This window comes from Bombus vosnesenskii, unplaced genomic scaffold, assembly GCF_011952255.1.
Source record: "Bombus vosnesenskii isolate JDL3184/JDL3185 unplaced genomic scaffold, Bvos_JDL3184-5_v1.1 scf7180000013542, whole genome shotgun sequence".
Lineage (NCBI taxonomy): Eukaryota > Metazoa > Arthropoda > Insecta > Hymenoptera > Apidae > Bombus > Bombus vosnesenskii.
Genome location: NW_022883108.1, coordinates 83,681 through 103,450, shown reverse-complemented (window position 1 = coordinate 103,450; position 19,770 = coordinate 83,681). Strand labels below are relative to the sequence as shown.

General features: G+C 37.4%; 1 protein-coding gene across 1 annotated transcript in view; it reads right to left on the bottom strand.

The window, feature by feature from the left end:
* Window positions 1-527: 527 nt before the first annotated feature.
* LOC117238564 (elongation of very long chain fatty acids protein AAEL008004-like) overlaps window positions 528-19,770 on the bottom strand; it is a 41,679-nt gene continuing 22,436 nt past the window's right edge. The window contains exons 4-6 of the mRNA XM_033503575.1: window positions 5,697-5,834; window positions 4,382-4,624; window positions 528-4,299 (exon numbers count right to left, since the gene is read on the bottom strand). Coding sequence (XP_033359466.1) covers window positions 3,952-4,299; window positions 4,382-4,624; window positions 5,697-5,834 — 729 coding nt within the window. The 3' untranslated portion in view covers window positions 528-3,951. The remainder of the gene's footprint in view (window positions 4,300-4,381; window positions 4,625-5,696; window positions 5,835-19,770) is intronic.

Here is a 19,770-nt window from a genome sequence, read left to right as displayed (position 1 = left end):
GTCTTTTAATTTTTAATTTTATTTCACGCGTGTAGCAATGAACATTTTCGCTATCTGAACCTCATCGTAATCTGATAATACCCTAACAATTGATATCGTTGTATTTTTAAATGTATCAAATTTCATTGCATGCAGCGATATTCAAATTTTTGTATGAAAATGTCAATAGTATAATTCTATTGTGTAACATCGTGCGAGTATTCCAGTAAATGTAATGAACTTAGAATCAAAGATATTATAAATTGTTAATAAAATAGCTATCAATAGGCCTTCGAAATTGACAGATTATTATAACATACAGTTATAGTAAATATAAAGTATAATAAGAGAGAGTTTCTGTCTCATCTAATTTCAATCGATATGGACAGTGCGAACTACTCAAACATTGCTGTCATTATTTACTTCCTGGAGTGCTTAGTTAACAATTATATAGCAATAATACTAGTGCGTACCGTTTTCAAGGGGTGTGTCGATCATTAAATAAACGTACACCGATTTCCCTGTGTTCATGGCTGAAGGCAACTCGCTCCTTTTTAATTCATTTATTCTCGTGTAATTCTCCCCAATTATGTACAAAAATATAATGAGAATCAATAATCATTACAGAGTTCGTAACATTAAGTAGGTACATGACGATGTGTGTGCTCTTATCTTCTCGGCCTCATGTGAACTTGGCTTGTGACACCTTTCACGTGGTTTGAACAGTTTTTCTTCTCTTTTTCTTTTCCCATGCTTATTTTTGAAAGTGAAAGACGATCGACCATCTTGATTTATGTATGTGTTTATGCGCAAGTAATCTCTTTCTTTTCCTCTATAAAACTCAAATATCCACTCGTTAAATCTACATATAGTATATATCATGAGAATTCGGTGTTTTTAATTTTCTTCTCTTGTCTTTTGTATACGCATTTTGTATATGCATTGTTTCATGTATACGTATACAAAAAAATGAATAGTTAATTTGTTTGAGAATGGCGTAATTTTAACTCGTTTCGTATTGTACCTGTAGGACGTGAATGTTGCGTAGAAAGAAACAAAAAAGGAAGTACACTTATACGTTGACAAATCCTTTCCATCACCGTTACACTCTATTCGAATGAATGAATTAGTCATCGATCTAGTACACAGATATCTTATAGTTAATACCATTAGAGGCTTCCTTCCTGTAACCTTTTATAACATAATTCGCAAATTTTATTCGCATTATGGTTAACTTCATCAGATGTAAGATTAAGAATGCAAAGTGTAACGTCAACAAAATATCGAAATCATTAGTCAAAACGACACGAAGAGTATTTCAGAGCCTCGAGTAGCATGAATTGCAAAAATCTTGGTCGTAAAAGTTCTGAAGGATTTTCGAAAAATCGCATTATTTGATTTAATAGTATTATCGTAATTTCATCAAAAGAGTGCAAGACTTAGCCGAAATGTATTATGTACTTGCACGTGCCCAATGTAAAAACGCGTATGCTGAGAAGCAGCCTTTTTCTTCCTTTTGTAAGGTTTTACTTAACTTCTTTTCTTTGCGTTTTACTTCGGAAGAAGTACGGAGAATACTTAATCGCTGTGATATATTATGGTAGATTTTTTGAACTCTACTGATAAATGATCTTTGTACAAACGTGTTGATGAAATATTTACGAACTTCCGCTAGAATGTTCTACCGTCGTGTTCTGATGTCGACGCGGTTTATTGTCCTCATTGACAGACACGAGTTGGTTCGACAGAATTCTTTACTTTTACGTTACATTTTCCAAAAACACAATATGGTATTTTTTGCAAGATTTTAACAGGTGCAAAATTGCTTTGTTTTCTATGCTAGAGATATTCTTAAAAATACGTTCATAATGAAATATATATTAAAGAAAAGAAAAATAAATAAAGAAAACAACTATGCAATACGTTCATGACTCGTATTGGTTCGCATGATATTGTAGAATTAAAAATTTATAATCACTGGATACAAATACGTTTCGAATAGAATTTACCGCGAGTTTACACACATTAAAGAAGTGATAAAAGGATGAGCGATTTTAATCGATTTATATGGCGTTACAATGTACGATTTGACTTCAGTCGTAGTTGGGAATAATATATTGGTGTGATTTTATGTGAACGGAAGAGGTCGGATAAAGGAATAACACTCTGAGCGTTGAAGATATAAAATTATTCGCTAAATCGTAACTCGAAGATCAATTCCTGTACACATTGGAACGAATGATAAAGATTGGAACAGACCTTTGTTGATCTGTCAACTGAAGAAATGCATTCGTATATCGTCGAAAGCTAATTTTACCAAAGAAAGAAAGTATCTTTTTCAAAATCCGGAAATAATATTTACATGTACGTTTTACGACTACATTAACAGTCTTGTCGACGTTAGTTTCTCTTTTTTTTCTTTTTTACTTTTTTTATTATAAACCATTCTTCAAATATTCTTCTAATACGTTATTGAAACTTGGCAATAATAAATTTTCATATATGAATACTTTCACAAGAAAGCACATCTTTGACACCATTAACGTCTCTTTTATTATGCAATTGATCTATTTCTTTGTAAAAATATACAACATTAAATTTATAGGATCGAATTGTTTTTTTTCCGTCAGATTTTTTTATTTCTGTGCGATCATAAATAAAAACCTTCATCTTTCCGTAATAGGACGAGTACAAAAGTTTGTATCCTTAATAAGAGATTTGTATGATTCCTAGATAAACGTTTTCTCTTTCCCCCCCATGCGTTTATAACATGTACATATATTCGAACGTTTGGCGTTCAACCTTCTTTTTTCCCAATTTGACCAGTTCGAACGGTGAACAAGAGATAAATTTCGTCGAGAATTTCTAGAACTCTTCGGAAGCTTGATTCTGCAATAACAACTGAAATATTCGTAGATTTCATCGAATATTCTATTGAAAATAAGTATTGCGTTGCTTGATCGTAAGCAATAAAAAAGCTATTCGAGCGTTGCATATTCAAGAGAACTACTGTCTTTTGCTGAGTTGATCTAATCGACGATCTCTCAATAAAAAAGGAGGAGAATCAAGCTTCGAGAGGAAGGAGTGGTACGATTTCTCCTTTCAAATGCGAATCGACAGACGCTTACTTATACAACGAACACCAAAGCTTTGAACACAATCGGGGCAATAGAGAGACAGAGTCGGACAATAAGGAAATATGGTAAAGGGGATCGTTTCGATGCGTCCCAATAAGAAATGCCTCGTAATCACGTATAACTAACAAACGATCACACTTGTTCACGCATACATAACGCACGCGATAAAACGCTGTCGCCAATCGCGTGCGGAAAACATAATGTTCCGATGAGGATCGATTATTGATTTACTCATCGTGTGCGCATTTTAATTTTGTCCGTTTATTTACTCTGGTCTCTTCGCATTCCTCGGTCATTCTTCACGTTCCTTTATGCTTTTATCCGTAAAGCCATCGACGAGGCAATGATTTTCAGAACCACCCACAATCCGGTTGCGGATGCCATTATACATACATATGATACACAATAATACAGTGCAGAAGAGCCCTTTCCTTATTAATAATATATATTATCAGTAATAATTCTTATATACTCCCCTTATATAACCTTGTTAGACTATCCCGATAAACGCAATCGCCAGCCCATTAATACAGTTTAATATGAAATAATTTAAAGCGTTAGCAGAAAATCGAACGTATGCGCGACTGGTCTCTCGTCGACGACTCTACGTGTGAACATGAACACAGACTTCGCGGCGAATTACAACTAGCATAGTTTATCTTCCTGTAGAACCGCGCGCAGTCACTACTCGAATTAGATCGATCAACAAGACGTTGTGTACGAAGTCACAGCACAATTCTCAAAAGTGCCGGCGAGATTCAACGCGTGATTAACTGCATCGTGTGATTTGGTATCTCGATGGTTCTTTACGAGCTTTTACCAAAATCAGAATGTTCTAAGCGAGCTTTTTCTCTGTATTATTGTTGGCAACGTAACCGTTGTTGGTACCGTTGCTGTAACAACTGTTGTATTCCTTGTTGTAGATAGTTGCGTACGACGAGACACCGTTTTGTCGTGGCACCGAATCCTCCAATATAGGCATACAAAGACCGGTCGAACCATTCTGTAAACTCTTGTCTGTTGGTTTCTTCGTTTTGCCCACATACTTCGCTTTGTAAAAGTCCGAAAAAAGACCTAAGAAAAGCACGCCATGTAAACCGATCCAAATCATGAAGCCGCGAGGATAATCACACTCTGTGAATAGAAGCTGGAACTGGTGACTCATGATCAACACGAACTGCACCTAGAAAAAGAAGATTCCTTTTGTGTTAAACTAGAATACATAGAATTAGAAAATTCAGATCATTATCGATTAATGGATTTACCATTTGGAAGGTAGTCAGGTACTTTTTCCACCAAATGTACTTTTGATATTCAGGCCCCATTGCAGCCACCATATAATAGAAGTACATTACAATGTGAACAAAAGTGTTCAAGAGAGCGAAGAAAGTGCTATGGCCACCTGGTGCGAACTTTAAACCCATCCAAACCGAGAATGGCATTATTCCATGATGGATTACATGAAGCGTTGACACGTGTTGGTTCTTCTTCCTTAGAATGAAAAAGAGCTGAAAGAAAATGACATCATTAATATTTTTTTAATTTATATACGTTAAAGCAATCATATTTTTCATTGAATTTCAAAAGTGAAGAAGGAGAAGCGGCCGTTTAGAATTTATAAGCCTTGACTTCTCAAGAAGGTCAAGTTGCCTCACAGTGTAAATTATAAAATAATCTTTTTCCAGCTTGACAACTTATACTTGAGCGGCACTCTTCTCAAACGGAGACAAACGTTACTCGGCTTCTTATTACCGGTTTCTATGAAAAAAATATAAGCTTGCGGTTAGCTGTATGTAAGATCAATTTTTCTCTGCTTCCAGCCATGAACCAAATTTTAGAAGACTTGCGTAATCTTCGTGCAATCTCAATCCAGCAAGCCACAGATAAGAAATCCAGTTTACATTTGAATTCTATTGTGGAGATCTACAGAAATTACTTCCTTCTTCTTTTTTTCATTTCAAAAATATTAAATTAATAAAAATATAAAAATTTTATTTTGCACTTTACGTACATATTAAGAGGTCGACAGTTCTAGTATTAAAGTAGCTGCTCAATGATCCGGAATGCTCTATTATTCTAACGTTTAAAGTATTAATTGTCACAACGTTTCATTGTTGTATGAGAGCAGCATATGTTTCCGTTCAATGAACAACAGTAATACTGCCTTCCTTAGATAAAATCCCCTATCTACTAGCTTTTTCATTTTTTAAGATATGCTGAAATATTCTAAGTTTCCCATTTTTTTCAAAGTTATATTATAGAGGCTCTTATGGTAGGCAAGTTTTATAAAAAAATCAGTAATATAACCAATGTTGTAATAATTAGTATTTTTCAAATATTCAAGATATACTTATGTAATCTTGAAATCAAATAAATCAAATAAATCAAATAATAAGCATACTATTTTTCTAATATAGGATTAATTGATAGAGCCGTGAATTTAGAAATTAACCTCATATAGAAATGTTCAAATGATAGATAGGGTATTTTATTTAAGGAGGACAAAATAGTGACTAACTCGATAATCAATTAAAACAACGGCAACGATCACGTACAAATGGATGTCGTTTAGATACTTACGGTATCGAAGAACTCGGTGAATTTGCTAATGTAATACCACCAACATGTATTCGCCATTCGGAGAGCCAAGGGGCTGTTGGAGTAGTCGACCGGTTGGCATCGGAAACTGTATCCTTTCGCCCAACCACTCATCAAGTACTGAAACAAGGAAACACCGCAAAGTGAGAACAATAAAAGGGGTGCATTCACCGAGAGACGACTATACACGGCTATGACTACAACGATCAGCATATAGATTGCGATCGTTCGCTTTCTACCGAGAAACTTAGTCTCCCGCTCTCTTTGTTCGATCAAGAAGCCAGGAAAAGCCAGGGAAACAGTCGAAGTGGGAGAAACAAAAGAGTCCTCAGCTCTGTTTCTTTCGCAAGATGACTTCGCCACTGTTTTAAATTTTAAAAGCCCGCGCTCCTTCAAGAATCACGAACAATGCGACTGCAGTTTGTTTCCTGTAGCCTTTCGGCTGCATTTTCGCAATTCCTTCCGAAAAATCAGGCTACGCGTGGTTTCCCGCTTAAAACACTACCTAAATCATCAATTCGCAAGCGCAAACTGGATCCCCATTAACGATTATCCCTTTTCTTACTGGAGTGTTTATGTTCTTCGTCAATATTTCCGGAATGGACAACGTACACTGACTCACGAGGGTATTTGAACATTAAATTAGGTCGTTTATGCTCAAGACTAATCTTATATTCTTTGTTCCAGGCTTTCAAAGAATCTGGAAAATTCTGGGATATTTACACTTAAGTAGCGTGGCGCGATCAGATCGCTGATAATAGCACCAGGCTGCGGATATTTATAGAGATAAACATTTTTGTGGAAAAATGGAACCTAAGTAAAAATTTTGTTCATCTGCTAAATATTACATCGAACTTTAGGTATTTTATAAATGTTTGAATCTTTGAAGTTCGCATAAGTATGTATTATACATAAAATACATAGAATTTGGCTAACAAGTGAACAATTTGTATTGTAAGGACATCAAAGGCTAGCGATAAATGTAACTTTGCTTTGATGCAAAAGAATGAAGAATGTGGTAGAAGATATTACGTCCGTAACGATTTGACGTATACCAAACCAATTACAGATTTATTTAAATCTTCGCTTCGTTGAGGCTTCGTTGTATCTTCTTTAAATTAAATGTTTAAAACTTTCCTCAAACAAAAGTGCAAATTTAGAAAAGTGAAATTCGAATGTGAAATATCGCAGTTTTGCTTGCAAAGTGGTATGTTACCGGAAATGATTCCCAATTTGCGGAAACTGTATGTGCTCGAAATTGATCTGAGGAACGTGTAACGAAAGAGAAATCTTGCGAGGCCGCAATAATTGGTTAAGTGGCGATGATTTTGCTCAAACCGAGCATGAAATAGCGTTATGAAATAATCTTGTCCACGAAGGACTTTTCGTGCGCCAAATTCGAAACGTGCAAATTAACAGAAACACGATCGACGTTACGATCGCCTTTTTAATTCACGTTACTGGGGAATCCTACCTGATCCTACCTGACTATCGATATTGACAGCGTTTGAAGCAAATAATACTCAATAGTATATATCCATCTAAAATTGATATTTCTCGATCGACTGGCAATGAGCCGTTTAATGCCTCTAACTGAGAGGGTAAAACACTTGTCCTTGTAAGACACATAAATACTGTAGAATGGAATGCAATTTCACATCGATAAATATAATATTACAATACTGTAATATCGTGATATAATGTATTTACAAAGAGTGGACAATAGAGATGTTAATCAGACAGAAAAAGACGATTGTTGTTCAACCTGAACTATTCACGCCAAACGCACAGAAAACAGCGCGATCCACACTCTCTTGGCAACGCCACTCGCAACCTCTGTCTCCGCTCAGCTCGCACTCTGCTTCTCGACTCGCACTCTGTTTCTCGACTCACACTCTGGCCGTTGCCGCATTCTGTTGTCTTTTTCCTAGGCCCACCGCACACGTGTTCTGCAGACGCTCGTGGCCAGGGTCACGTAGGTCTTTTCCACGAAACTATGCACTTGAAAAGACCGATGACACATTGATGGGCCCGACGGCGCCTCGGCTCTCGCGACATTGTTCATAGTTCGCCCGATATTTCTTAGGCCTTTCGTCCACGATACTACAATACGATTCCCTGGAGAAAAGAACGTGGCCGTATTACTGTGACTATGTGAAGGTTGCATTCAATGTATATACGCATATAATAAAGTTACCTCATATAGTTCGAGAACCAAACAAACGGTGACTTACAAAATCGCTAATATGTACTTGAAAAATTCCATGCATTTGCGGTCGCAATAGTTCGTTATTGAAATATTTCAAGTTTGCTTTTCTTCTTTATGAAGAATCCATCAAATCTTAATTTCAAGATACTTTCTTTAGCTACGAACAGTTCAAGATTTAAATTACATATCTAGATAGAAGATGAAGCATTTCCAGTAATGTAGAATATTTTTGTTGTTTGTAAAACAATGTTGGTATTCACTTAAGAAACGTGTATACACATTTTTAGGGAATAGCGCATTATAATATTGTTCTAATGGAAACACCGTTTAAATTAATTAGCATGTTTTTGTAGCTCATTAAGGCTGATGAAAGGAGCGTTTTGCGGATAAACGAAGGAAATAATGTTGCGTGCAATGTAATCTATTTTAAACTAGACATAGAAAAGCACGCTATTCGTAACCTTCTTTCAATATTTCTTCTTCTTTCAACGTGGTGGGTTTATTTTCCGCTGAAAAAATTAAGTTAATTAATGTAACACAAAAAGGAAAGAAAAAAAAAAAAGATAACGAAGCATACAGAAATAGTCAAGAGATCTCAAGATTTCAAGAATACAAACATAAAATATTCTTAAACGCTCGCGAATGCAGACAGGATTTGTCGAAGCATAATTATTCTGTTATCTGTAGGAGGCGACCGAGCTTTCCTTAGGTTCATCATGCTCTCCAACAAATTTCGTTGACTTTGGTTATCGCGTGACGCACGACATCCGATTCGTGTAACTTGATTGGTATCATCGACGCTAGGACACGGAATTCCATTAAACTTGACCGTATTAAACAGGGTTAGGAAAGCTCGGGTGTAGTTTGAAGCGTAGGTCGTTCGGTAACGAGAACACAACGCACGTATGGCTGTGGGAATTGTGTGTCAAGGCCGCGGTAGTGTCGTGTTAAACACCATACGCATGCCAGGATAATTTTTCATCGCCGTACATATGTAGGTCCACCTTGATTTGAATTTCGTGAACCACGTTCACAAGTTCGGCTTTATTTCTCCATTGCTTTTGCCCGTGAAACGACGAATAAAGGTGACTTCTAGCCATCTATCGCGTTCATTGTTCCGTGCACGTCTCCAGGAAGCTAGAACGAGATTCTCGAGGCTTTTCGGGCGTAAAACCGTGCCCCTTTCAGTAAAATGTTTCACCGGCATTGCAGTTAGTTTGCAGTAACTCAGAAGTCTAAGGACACACCGATATCGTGTGTAGCGTTCGGTGTGATGTAACGTGGTAGTAAGGTTTCCGTGGAACTCTAGTTACGCCAACTGCAATACGAAACGTTGGAACAATCCATGCCCGAAAAGATACTGTTTGTACAGGAAGTGTTGGACAGTATCGACGATACTTACGAGCATGTCTGAAACTGGGATTCAAACGACAATTACACAGTTACTACTTCTTGCCTTTCAAAATAATATCCTGACGCACATGAACAACAGAGGTCGTGTCTATCCAGATCAACGTAACGAATTTCGCACCTGCTCTCGCGGGATACGTGTCGCGCGGAATCGTGTCATTGTGTCACGAAAATTACGTTTCTGCTCATTACGATACTCTACAGCGATGCTCTCCTCATTCCAATGGCAAAACCAAACGGTCGGCTTAGACCTTCACGGCGTACTAGTAGCTGCTCCCCGATGACGACGACGGCGACCACCACCACCACGGCCATCACAACGAAAGTACTTTCGACACTCGCTCAGCGTGACTAATGCGCTTCCTAAATCGATTCTTTGGAAAAAGGTCCGCCAAAAAGAAGGTTTTTTGCGGAAAGGGCGGGACTCTTTGCAAGATAAGCGGCCAATGATAAATATTTCTTAGTAAAGGATGGATTCATAGATTCTCCGTCGCATTCGTCAGTTCGCGAGGATATTTAACATGTTAGCCGGGTTATCTATTGAGAATACATATATTGTCGACATGAAAAGTTAATAAATACGTATTAATTTCAATCTGGATTTTTTGAAACATGATTATCATAGCATGTATCTTCAATAGAAATGACTTCATGCATTAAGAGATAGAAGTATTAGATAAATTTTAATAAAGAGATAAAGAATTTGAATGAGTCGGTTCATCTTTTCCCGATAATTCGAAGTTGAAAAACTTGAAACGTCTGTTACACACGCGTGTAATATGTTTGTGTATATGTATGTGTATATATGTTGCAATTTATACAGTATGGAGTCAATAGATCATCTCGAATCACGTTTTTGTGTCACAAGATGCATTTACGAATGGGACTTGTAGTAACAGGCTGCTCTTACATCGTAAGTTCGCAGGCTTTAACGTTCGGATGATTGATCTCGAGTTACTTTCAATGCCATTCTATTATTTTACGCGCGACGTATTGGCAATGGTAAATGTGCAATTCTTTTAATTAAGCCTTTCTGTGGCAAGGTTATCGAAATCAACGTCACTTGACTCGTGAGTCATTGGGCCGATAACTCGGCCGATTTGTTGTACAGTGAGACTTACTTATAAGCTGATAAGGAAAATTAAAACCTCCTTGTTCTATAAACATTAGTTTTTCTCTCGATATACGGTGGGGATAGAAAGTATTCGTACATTCTTTAAAACAGAATAACCTTTGTAAAATTTGGCCAAACAACGACATTTTTTGGGAGTTATTATATCTAAGAGAATTAGTTTACTAGATGACGTGTGAAAAAAAAAATGTAGAAAAGTTGCAACTGGGCGGAATTGCGAAAAAGAGAGTAATGTACATATGTTGTTTAAATTCTCATTGCAGGTGCAGATAGAGACCATAAAGTTGCAACTTTTTCAAAATCTTCTTTCGCGTCATCTAGTAAATGTTTGTCAATTTTAGAAGAATTATTCCGTTTTAATGAGTGTACAAATATTTTCTACATCCGCTGTATGCCATATGGTAAGAATCGACAATATCTACGTAAAATTTGCCGCGTTAACCCCTTAATCTACAACTACGGGCATAGCCCGTAGTAGATGATCGAACCAAACGTAAATCGGCCAAAAATTCTCGAACGTAAATCGTAGGTTAAGGGGTTAAAATTAAATTATGTTAGAACGCAGTTATGTTAAAAGAGATTAAAATCCGTAGTATTTCCTATTTCAGAGGCAGGCAACCGCCCGCATGGTGCACAACGATTAGGAATTATGTAACTAAATTCTTAATTTCTTAACGCGTTGCGTATTATATTTAAACGCATGAAATTTATTGATAAATCTAATCGCGACACTTTATATTTTTGAAACTAAAACCCTAATTCTGATCTATTACTTAATATATTATCAAGTAGATCAAAGCATTATGATTCAGTGTTTCTTAGAATAATCGAGTGGATACACTTTCCTTATCTACCCGGAAGATTTTCATCGTTGCCATTTTAAATGATTGATGATGATTAATTGCTATGTAGCGTAGATACTAAAAGATTGTTCTTAATGTTGTTTCATACTTTTCAGATACTAATAAACACTCATTAAGTATGCCATGAAGGCTTTCTTCCAACAGTTGTTTGAGACGAATATCAAGATACGTATCAGTGAAGTATACAAGGTGTTTAGCTACATGTGTAAAAAGATCTAAGGGGTGATTCTTGAAGTTAAAACAGGATGAAACTCAAGGATGAAAAAATTGTGTTTTCGGCTTTGCTTTTTAGTCACTGACAATTAAAAATTAGCCGAAGTATCCCTGTGCATGAGCAAACTTGCTTACACGAACGAAAGTAGGTCAGCCTAAGAAGCGAGCTGCACAGAGATCCTCAAATCGAACGATATCACGAAGGAGACAGCAGCTTCCTTCGTACAAGTCGTAGAGAAGAAAATTATGACATTCGAAAACGTAAACTATCCTGCGCGATGTCTTGTAAGAAAAATCGTAGATTAAACATTATATCTGCCTTCTCATTAAAATCCAGCATATCGAAAACCGCCTTATGGAATTTTCGAATTGGCAGGATTAATCTTTCCTCTAATCTTTTGCCTCTATAAATAATTACTAAATAGTAGCACATATAAACAACGTTTATACAAATTTTATATACGCACACCGATTGTCCCGTCCGCGGATATCCACAGAAGAATGGTAACGAAAATAGCAATCGTTTTATATTACAGTACATGTTCAGTACAATCTGTTTTCTTTCAAACGAAGTAGACAATAAGCACGATATATACAACATGATTTGAGCATCTCTATGCACCCCGCTGTTTAGGCTGTCCTAATTTCGTTCGTATAAGGAGGTTTACTCGCGCACAGGAATATTTCGGTTAATTTTTAATTGATAATAACTAAAAAGCACAACCGAAAACGCAATATTTTTATACTTGATTTTCATCTTATTTTAGCTTCATCGAGATTTTCTTGCGACAAATATTCAAAATGTATTTCAGAATACGTATCGATGAGTTTTGTTGAAACGAGGCTCGAATACGTAAAAAGAATTGATGCGGAAGTTCATGTTATTTCGTGGAAAGATAAGAAACAGCGAGCATAGAGCAAATAAAAAAAAACTCTGGAGAAGAGAGAAAGCAGTCGAAGTAAAAGACTATTTAAGAAATTCGATTGTTGATCTTGATTTTCAGTCCCAGTGGTCAATTCTTTGATTATCAGAATGTTTTTAATCACAATCGGTACTTAATCGACTAACCGAATAATAATTGGATCAACGAAGAACTCGTAGAAAGTAACGCAACGTATTCCTACGTGAGTACGATTCTCACGAGATAACTGTATCGAAGCGTGCATGCGACATACTAAGCACAAACCAAATACGATCTGTATTTCATTAAATACGTACGCGCATTCCTGACCCTCATCAGACACAGGAGCACGTGGATGCGTGGAGACGGTTTCTATTTTCACAAAATAGGAAATCGATTCAAATCGATCCCATGGAATCTTACGTTCCTTCCACTTTGAACCAATCAATTAAACGCGAGCCGTTACCGTGACCCAAAGAAAAGTATTATCGATCCATCCGATGTGACCACAAGTAAACCGAAAATTCGATATTACACATTCTGAGATTGCGGGCATTATCTCATTATTCTCATTATTATTAATAGGACCTATTTGTTCAAATACACCCACATATCGTGAGATTTGAAACATGGTGCATTAGGGACGGGGACATTTTTTCTGAATTAGGGGTGTAATGATTTTAGCGAAATTTGATGTATGGTGATAGTTTTAATATGTGGAATAAACATATCTCTAATTTTAATCGTAAATGGCTAAACAATTATGGGAAAAAGGCATTTAGATTTCGGGAAAATTGTGTATTGCTGTGCAGTTCTTGTTGGTTGATGGGTTTCAATATCTGAATACGTAGTAATATGCGATTTTTTCAAATTTCAAATGCATATTTCTTGTAATTGGTTAGCATATATATAATATATATATATAGCATATAATATAATATAATATAATATAATATAAATATATATAATATAATATAATATAATATAATATAATATATAATATAATATAATATAATATATAATATAATATATATATAATATAATATAATATAATATAATATAATATAATATAATATAATATAATGTAATATAATATAATATAATATAATATAATATAATATAATGTAATATAATGTAATATAATGTAATATAATGTAATATAATGTAATATAATGTAATATAATGTAATATAATGTAATATAATGTAATATAATATAATATAATATAATATAATATAATATAATATAATATAATATAATATAATATAATATAATATAATATAATATAATATAAGAACCTTGTGCGAAACAATCGTAGGAAGCTCATCGGTTTACTAGCACTAAAGTTTTTTTTTTTATTTATTTGTTGAAATTACAATCAATTCTCGCGTTGAGAATTTTCAGTAATTTCTCTGGCGTGGCGCAGTGACATGGCTGTTTATTTACAATAAGTTAATACTTATTATAAATAGGTATAATTTATAAGTAAGTATTTATATTATAGTAAGTGCATATGCTTAGTTTGGATAATTAAATGAATCTAACGTTTAGGTCTAGCGGGTAGTGCCTCTTCAGCCTGCGAATCTGGTCCGTCCTATCGAGTAGTCCAGTGATTAGGGGGTTTCGGTGTTTGTTGATTCTTTTGCTGTATCTGTCGCTATATTTTGCTATTTCCTCTTTGACGGTGGGTATCTTGAGGTTGCGATGGATGGTTTCGTTGGTAACATATCAAGGTGCATCTATTAAGGATCTTAGCGTTTTCGATTGGAAGCGTTGTAGTATTTCGATGTTGCAGTTATTTGCTGTTCCCCATAGTTGGATTCCGTAGGTCCAGACAGGTTTTATTACGGTCTTGTAGAGGGTAATTTTATTCTGTATGTTTAGTTTGGAGCGTCGACCCGTGAGCCAATAGAGTTTTTTTAGTTTGTCCTTTAATTGCTTCGTTTTATCTGAGATGTGTTTCTTCCACGTTAGTCTCCTGTCCAGGGTCATGCCCAGGTATCTGCCTGAGTCCCTGCTAGGAACTGTTGCATTGTTGATGGTGACCTGGGGGCAGGTTTGTTTTCGGAGCATGAAGGTTACATGTGAGGATTTCTTTTCGTTAATTTTGGATCCCCATTTATGAAACCACTTTTCCATGGAGTCGAGACTTCGCTGGAGAGTGGATGAGGCTATTACCGGGTCTGCGTGGGTAGCTAATAGCGCTGTGTCGTCTGCAAATGTCGCTATTGTTATCTCGTTTGATATAGGTAGGTCGGCAGTGTAGATGGAGTACAGTAGGGGTCCGAGGACACTACCTTGGGGTATGCCGGCTTCTATTGGGAATGTTGCGGAAGTGGCGTCTAGGCATTTAACCATGAATTGTCTATTGGTTAGGTAAGATTTTAGGATGGAGTAGTAGGGGTGGGGTAGGATCTTTTTAAGTTTGTATAGTAGCCCTTCATGCCATACTTTATCGAATGCCTGTTGGATGTCTAGGAAAACCGCTGAGCAATATTTTTTCTTTTCGAGTGTTTGGCTGATCGTATGAGTTAAGCGGTGGATTTGCTCTACTGTAGAATGATGTTTTCGGAAGCCGAATTGGTGATCTGGGAGTGTTTTCAAGTTCTCTAGGATTGGAAGGAGTCGGTTCGTGAGCATCTTCTCGAATAGTTTGGACAGGGTAGGTCACCGAGTGATTGGGCGATAGGAGCAGGTTTCGTATATCGGTTTACCGGGTTTAGGAATGAGGGTTATCAATGAGATTTTCCAGGCCTTAGGATAGTGTTCCAGGCGAAGGATAGCATTAAAAATCGATGTGATGAGTGCTATCCCTTTTGTGGGAAGTTCCTTGATTGCTTTATTGCCTATTAGGTCGTGTCCTGCTGCTTTCTTGGGGTTTAGGCGACTGATTGTTTCTATAGTCTCTGCAGAGGAGAAGGGTTCGATAGGAGGGGACATTTGGAAGGGGGTGTGCAGGTATTCAGTAACGTCCGCGGCGGCTTGGGGGGAATGGGGATTGAATACTTTTGACAAGTGCTTAGCAAACAGGTCGGTTTTTTCTATAGGGCTTCACCCCCATCCACCTTGCGGACGGCGGATAGGTGGGATTATTTGTGGGGGGCGTGTGAGTTACCTGGAGGCCTTCCATAGTGAGTAGTTGGCGTCGGCTGTGGGGGATAAGCTGGCGAGGTATTTATGGAAACAGTCGCTTTTATAGTTTCTTAAGGTTCTGGATAGCTTTCTAGTTGCGCTGTTAAGTTTGCGTTTGTCCTCCGGTGATCTATGAGTCTGCCATACTCTTCTTAGTCTACGTTTTTCTGCTATTTTTTTTAGTATGTATTGGGGATATTCTTGTTTGCTGATAGACGTCTTTGTCGGTGTGGAGAGGCGGATGGCGTTTATTATGCTCGTGTTTAAGTATTCCGTGGCTGCTTCGATTTCTTCCTTAGTTTTTAGTGGAGTTAAGGCTGAAGTTGAGTGTGTAAAGACTTCTCTAAAGAGCTGCCAGTTGGTGTGTTGGTCGTGAATGGAGCCATTAGGTGTATTCTCGATGATTGTTGAACTGACTGTTGCTATCACGGGGGAATGATCAGAGGAGAGATCAACCGAGGAGTTGATTTGGACGTGTCTTGATGAGATATTTTTAGTTACGAAGAAGTCAAGAAGGTCGGGTATTTTGTTGGTATCAGTGGGCCAGTATGTGGGTTCGTATGTGGTGAGGTAGTTGAGGTTGTTGTTTATTATGCTGTTTAAGAGGATTTTGCCTCTTGCTGTAACCAGTCTGCTGCCCCATTGGATGTGCTTGGCGTTAGTCTCCTCCAGCTATGAATCTATTGCCCAGGGTGTCCAGGAAGTTATCAAAGTCTTCTTTGGCGATGGAGTGTCTGGGAGGGCAGTATACTGCTGAAGTGGTGATTGTGCCATGACAGTCTTCTATTGCTACTTTTGTTGCTTGGAGGTAGTCTTTCTGGAATGATGGGAGTTCGTAGTGCTTAATACTTGCTTTGATTATTATTCCGGTGCCACCGTGGGCCTTTCTGCTGGGGTGTTGGGTATGGTAGAATTTGTAACCATTTATTTTCAGGTAGTTTTTGTCGGTGAAGTGGGTTTCCGATACGAGCATTACGTCGATTTGCTGGTGTTTTAGGAAGAGTTCTAGTTCAAGTTTGTGTTGCGCTAGACCGTTGGCGTTCCAAAGAGCTATGCGCCTTGGTTTTATTTTGCGTCGGGGCGTATTAATTTATCCATGATGAGTGTTAGTAGCGATAGCAAATTATTTATTTGCCCTGATTGTTTCTCTATTAGCTTTTCAAGCCTAGAGAAGTTGTCTGTGTTAGGTGGGTTGGGGACACTATTTTAGGAAAGATCCCTTTGGCTATTCGGGTTATTTTGGATGCCTTGTACTGCTTGGGCATAGGAGGTTGAAGTGGAGATGAATTTGGTAGGACTGGGTGTTTGGTTGGTTGAGGGGGTTGGGGTAGTCGTGAATTTCGGCGGGCTGGGTGTTTGGTTGGATACCTCTTTTGCTCTGAGCTTAGGGTACCTGTTCGTGTATAGTATTTTATATGCTGGGCAGCCTTTGTAGTTGGCAGGGTGGTCCCCTTGGCAGTGGATGCATTTCGCTGGGGTTTCCGGTGATTTGGCGCATTGGTCAGTGGAGTGAGTGCCTGCGCATTTAACGCAGCGGAAAGTATGGTTGCAGTATTTCTGCGTATGACCGTACCTTTGGCACCTTTTGCACTGCACTATTTCTTTTTTCACGAGCGGTGGTTCGATCTTTACTATCGCGTTCATTAGGCGACTGATGTTGTAGATTTCCTTATTGTTCGGTTTTTGTTTAATGTCTAGGAAGAATAAGGATAACGGGTCTTTCGAGACTCTATGCCTTATATTACTTACGTTGATGACTTCGTGGCCGAGTTTTGAGAGTTCGTATTTTAGTTCGTCTATGTCTGCTGAGTGGTGTATGTTTCGTAGGACCACCCGGAAAGGCGTTCAGGGTCCTGAGTGTCTTGGTGAGTTTTCTGTAAGCTTCTGGGTTCGTCGGTAGTATTTTAACTTTATTGTTGCTTATCTTAAGGTTATATTCCTCCTTGCTGATATCTCTCTCTAGGGACTTGGTCATTGTCTGTATGTCAATGACGTCGTCCACAAATATTGGTGGGGGAGGGGGGATTCTCTGTGAGTGTTGGTTTGGTGGCGGTTCTACGATTTCCATGGCGTCGTTTGAGGACTCCAATACGGCGAACCTGTTGTGTGTGTTTATTTGCGTTGCTGTTTCTATTTTTCTTTTCTTTGTAGTGTTAGCGTCGTTAGTGCGGAGAGTTCTGCTACACTTCTGCCACGGGGGGGTAGCACGGGGTAGCTGCGAGTCTGCTCCGGAGAGCCTGGTCGCGGTTGCTGGGCCATCATCGAGCTAGTTAATTCGGAATGAACAACTAGTCGTGAGGCTGTGAGGCTAGTATTCGAGTTGGGGTTAGGTGCGTGGGGTTTTCTTCTCCCTAAAGGGTAAGGGACACTTAGCTGTGTTCTCTTTTGACGGTTGGGCGACACGTGTTGTTTTCGGACTACGCTGGGCACTAGAGACACGTCTGCACGCTTTGGCACTCCACAGCGAACTCACTAGCACTAAAGTGAAAGTTATTTTATAAAGTTATTTTATATAAAAACTCATTTCTTGAAGTTAAAATTAATCTTTTATAAATCGTATTCCAACATTACGCGACTACTTTCCCTCTTTAACACGCTTGTTCTGTCGCATAAAGGGATCGTTTAACTTATAGCGGTGAACAAAAAAAGTTTAAAAATGGTACGTTGTGATCAACTCTTATACTAAACATCCTTTACCGTGTTAGTTACAGTCATCTATTCTGGGGCACATATATTATATTTATTCCCCTTGCCTTGACGAATATTTCTCTTTCGTGAAATTATAGTATTTCTTCGTACCTTTTGTCTTATAAACTCCTCTTTGTCCGTATAAACAATTCAGCTACTTGGAAGTCATTCAGAATGTGGTCATTTAAAAAACATTATTTCTTAAAATTCTAGAATCTTGGAATTTCTTTATTTATCCTTTTTTTCCTTTGCGATGAATAAATTTATGGAAATCGATTGTTAATCGCCTACCTTAACAATAAAATCGTAAAACTTGCAAAGAGTGAAGTTGACCATTTTGGTTTTCGAAATGCTGAATTAAAAATCCAACACTACTAACAATATGAGTTAAGTAAGATTTAAAGAAACGTAATTGGGTTTATAGGCGAAATAACAAGGCGTTTCTTTCAATTTTCTTTGGTCTATAGGAAAAATTTCATTCCTCTGGTTTTACGCGTGTACCTGGTACAGGTCAACACTGGTGAATAGGATGGAAAAACTGAGAAATGGAAATGGCAAGTCGATATGTTATTTCGCGGGTTTTTCATCGACGCGATGAATTTCATTGACTGGTCGAAGGAATGGCTTATGCAAGCCACGAAGCACCGGTGCATCGTAGCCGACAGGCAATAACTTTCACGAAGAAGGGGGTAGGGGGCATATCGTTGTCGAGACCGACCATTAATTATTCTAGGCGTGATCGATGATACGTCGGAATGGGATTACTTGAACGAGTTTGTCGGCTAAGCGAGGGACAATCGTTCGCGTTCATTTCTGTGCCAATATAGTAAGGCAGAGTTATTCGAGTCACCTAAGCTTCAACATCATAAAGTTCAATCTTGAACTTTCTACAGAATAGTCAAACTTGTACAAAATTGCGATCGTTAGTCTTTAATATAGTAACGAAAGAATGAGAAAGTACCGTGTACTTCAAGTCCACCAAAAGGACATATCAAAAAACGAAAAAATGATCCGAATAATCGTATGGTTATTAATTATATAGTAATATACACACGTTTATTTACGATAATTACAACTGAAAATGCCGACATTAATTGAACAAACATCTTTCCTTTTCACGAGTGGAAGTTATATCCTCGTAGAAATTTATAATCGGTAAGCTATCGATGTAACTGCGTGAAATATTTCACTGCTTATCGCGTTACTAATAATGTGTCAAACAGTTTTTTTCTAAATTTATATCGCTTAAAAGTTGCTTATAATCAAATTTGACAAATTAGCTTGACTCTGATAACCCTATCTTATCGTGTATACATATATAACTTGGTCTTTTAATGGTCCTAAGTTTACAGAATAAGTAAAATTAGAGGAGATTCTACAATTCGAAGTAAGACGAAAATCAAGAATAACAAGACTGTTATTGAATTTTGAAATTAAACTTTCTCAAAAACGAGACATTCAATGCAATTTTGTTATTCTCGATTCTCGACTTATTTTCACGTGTATCG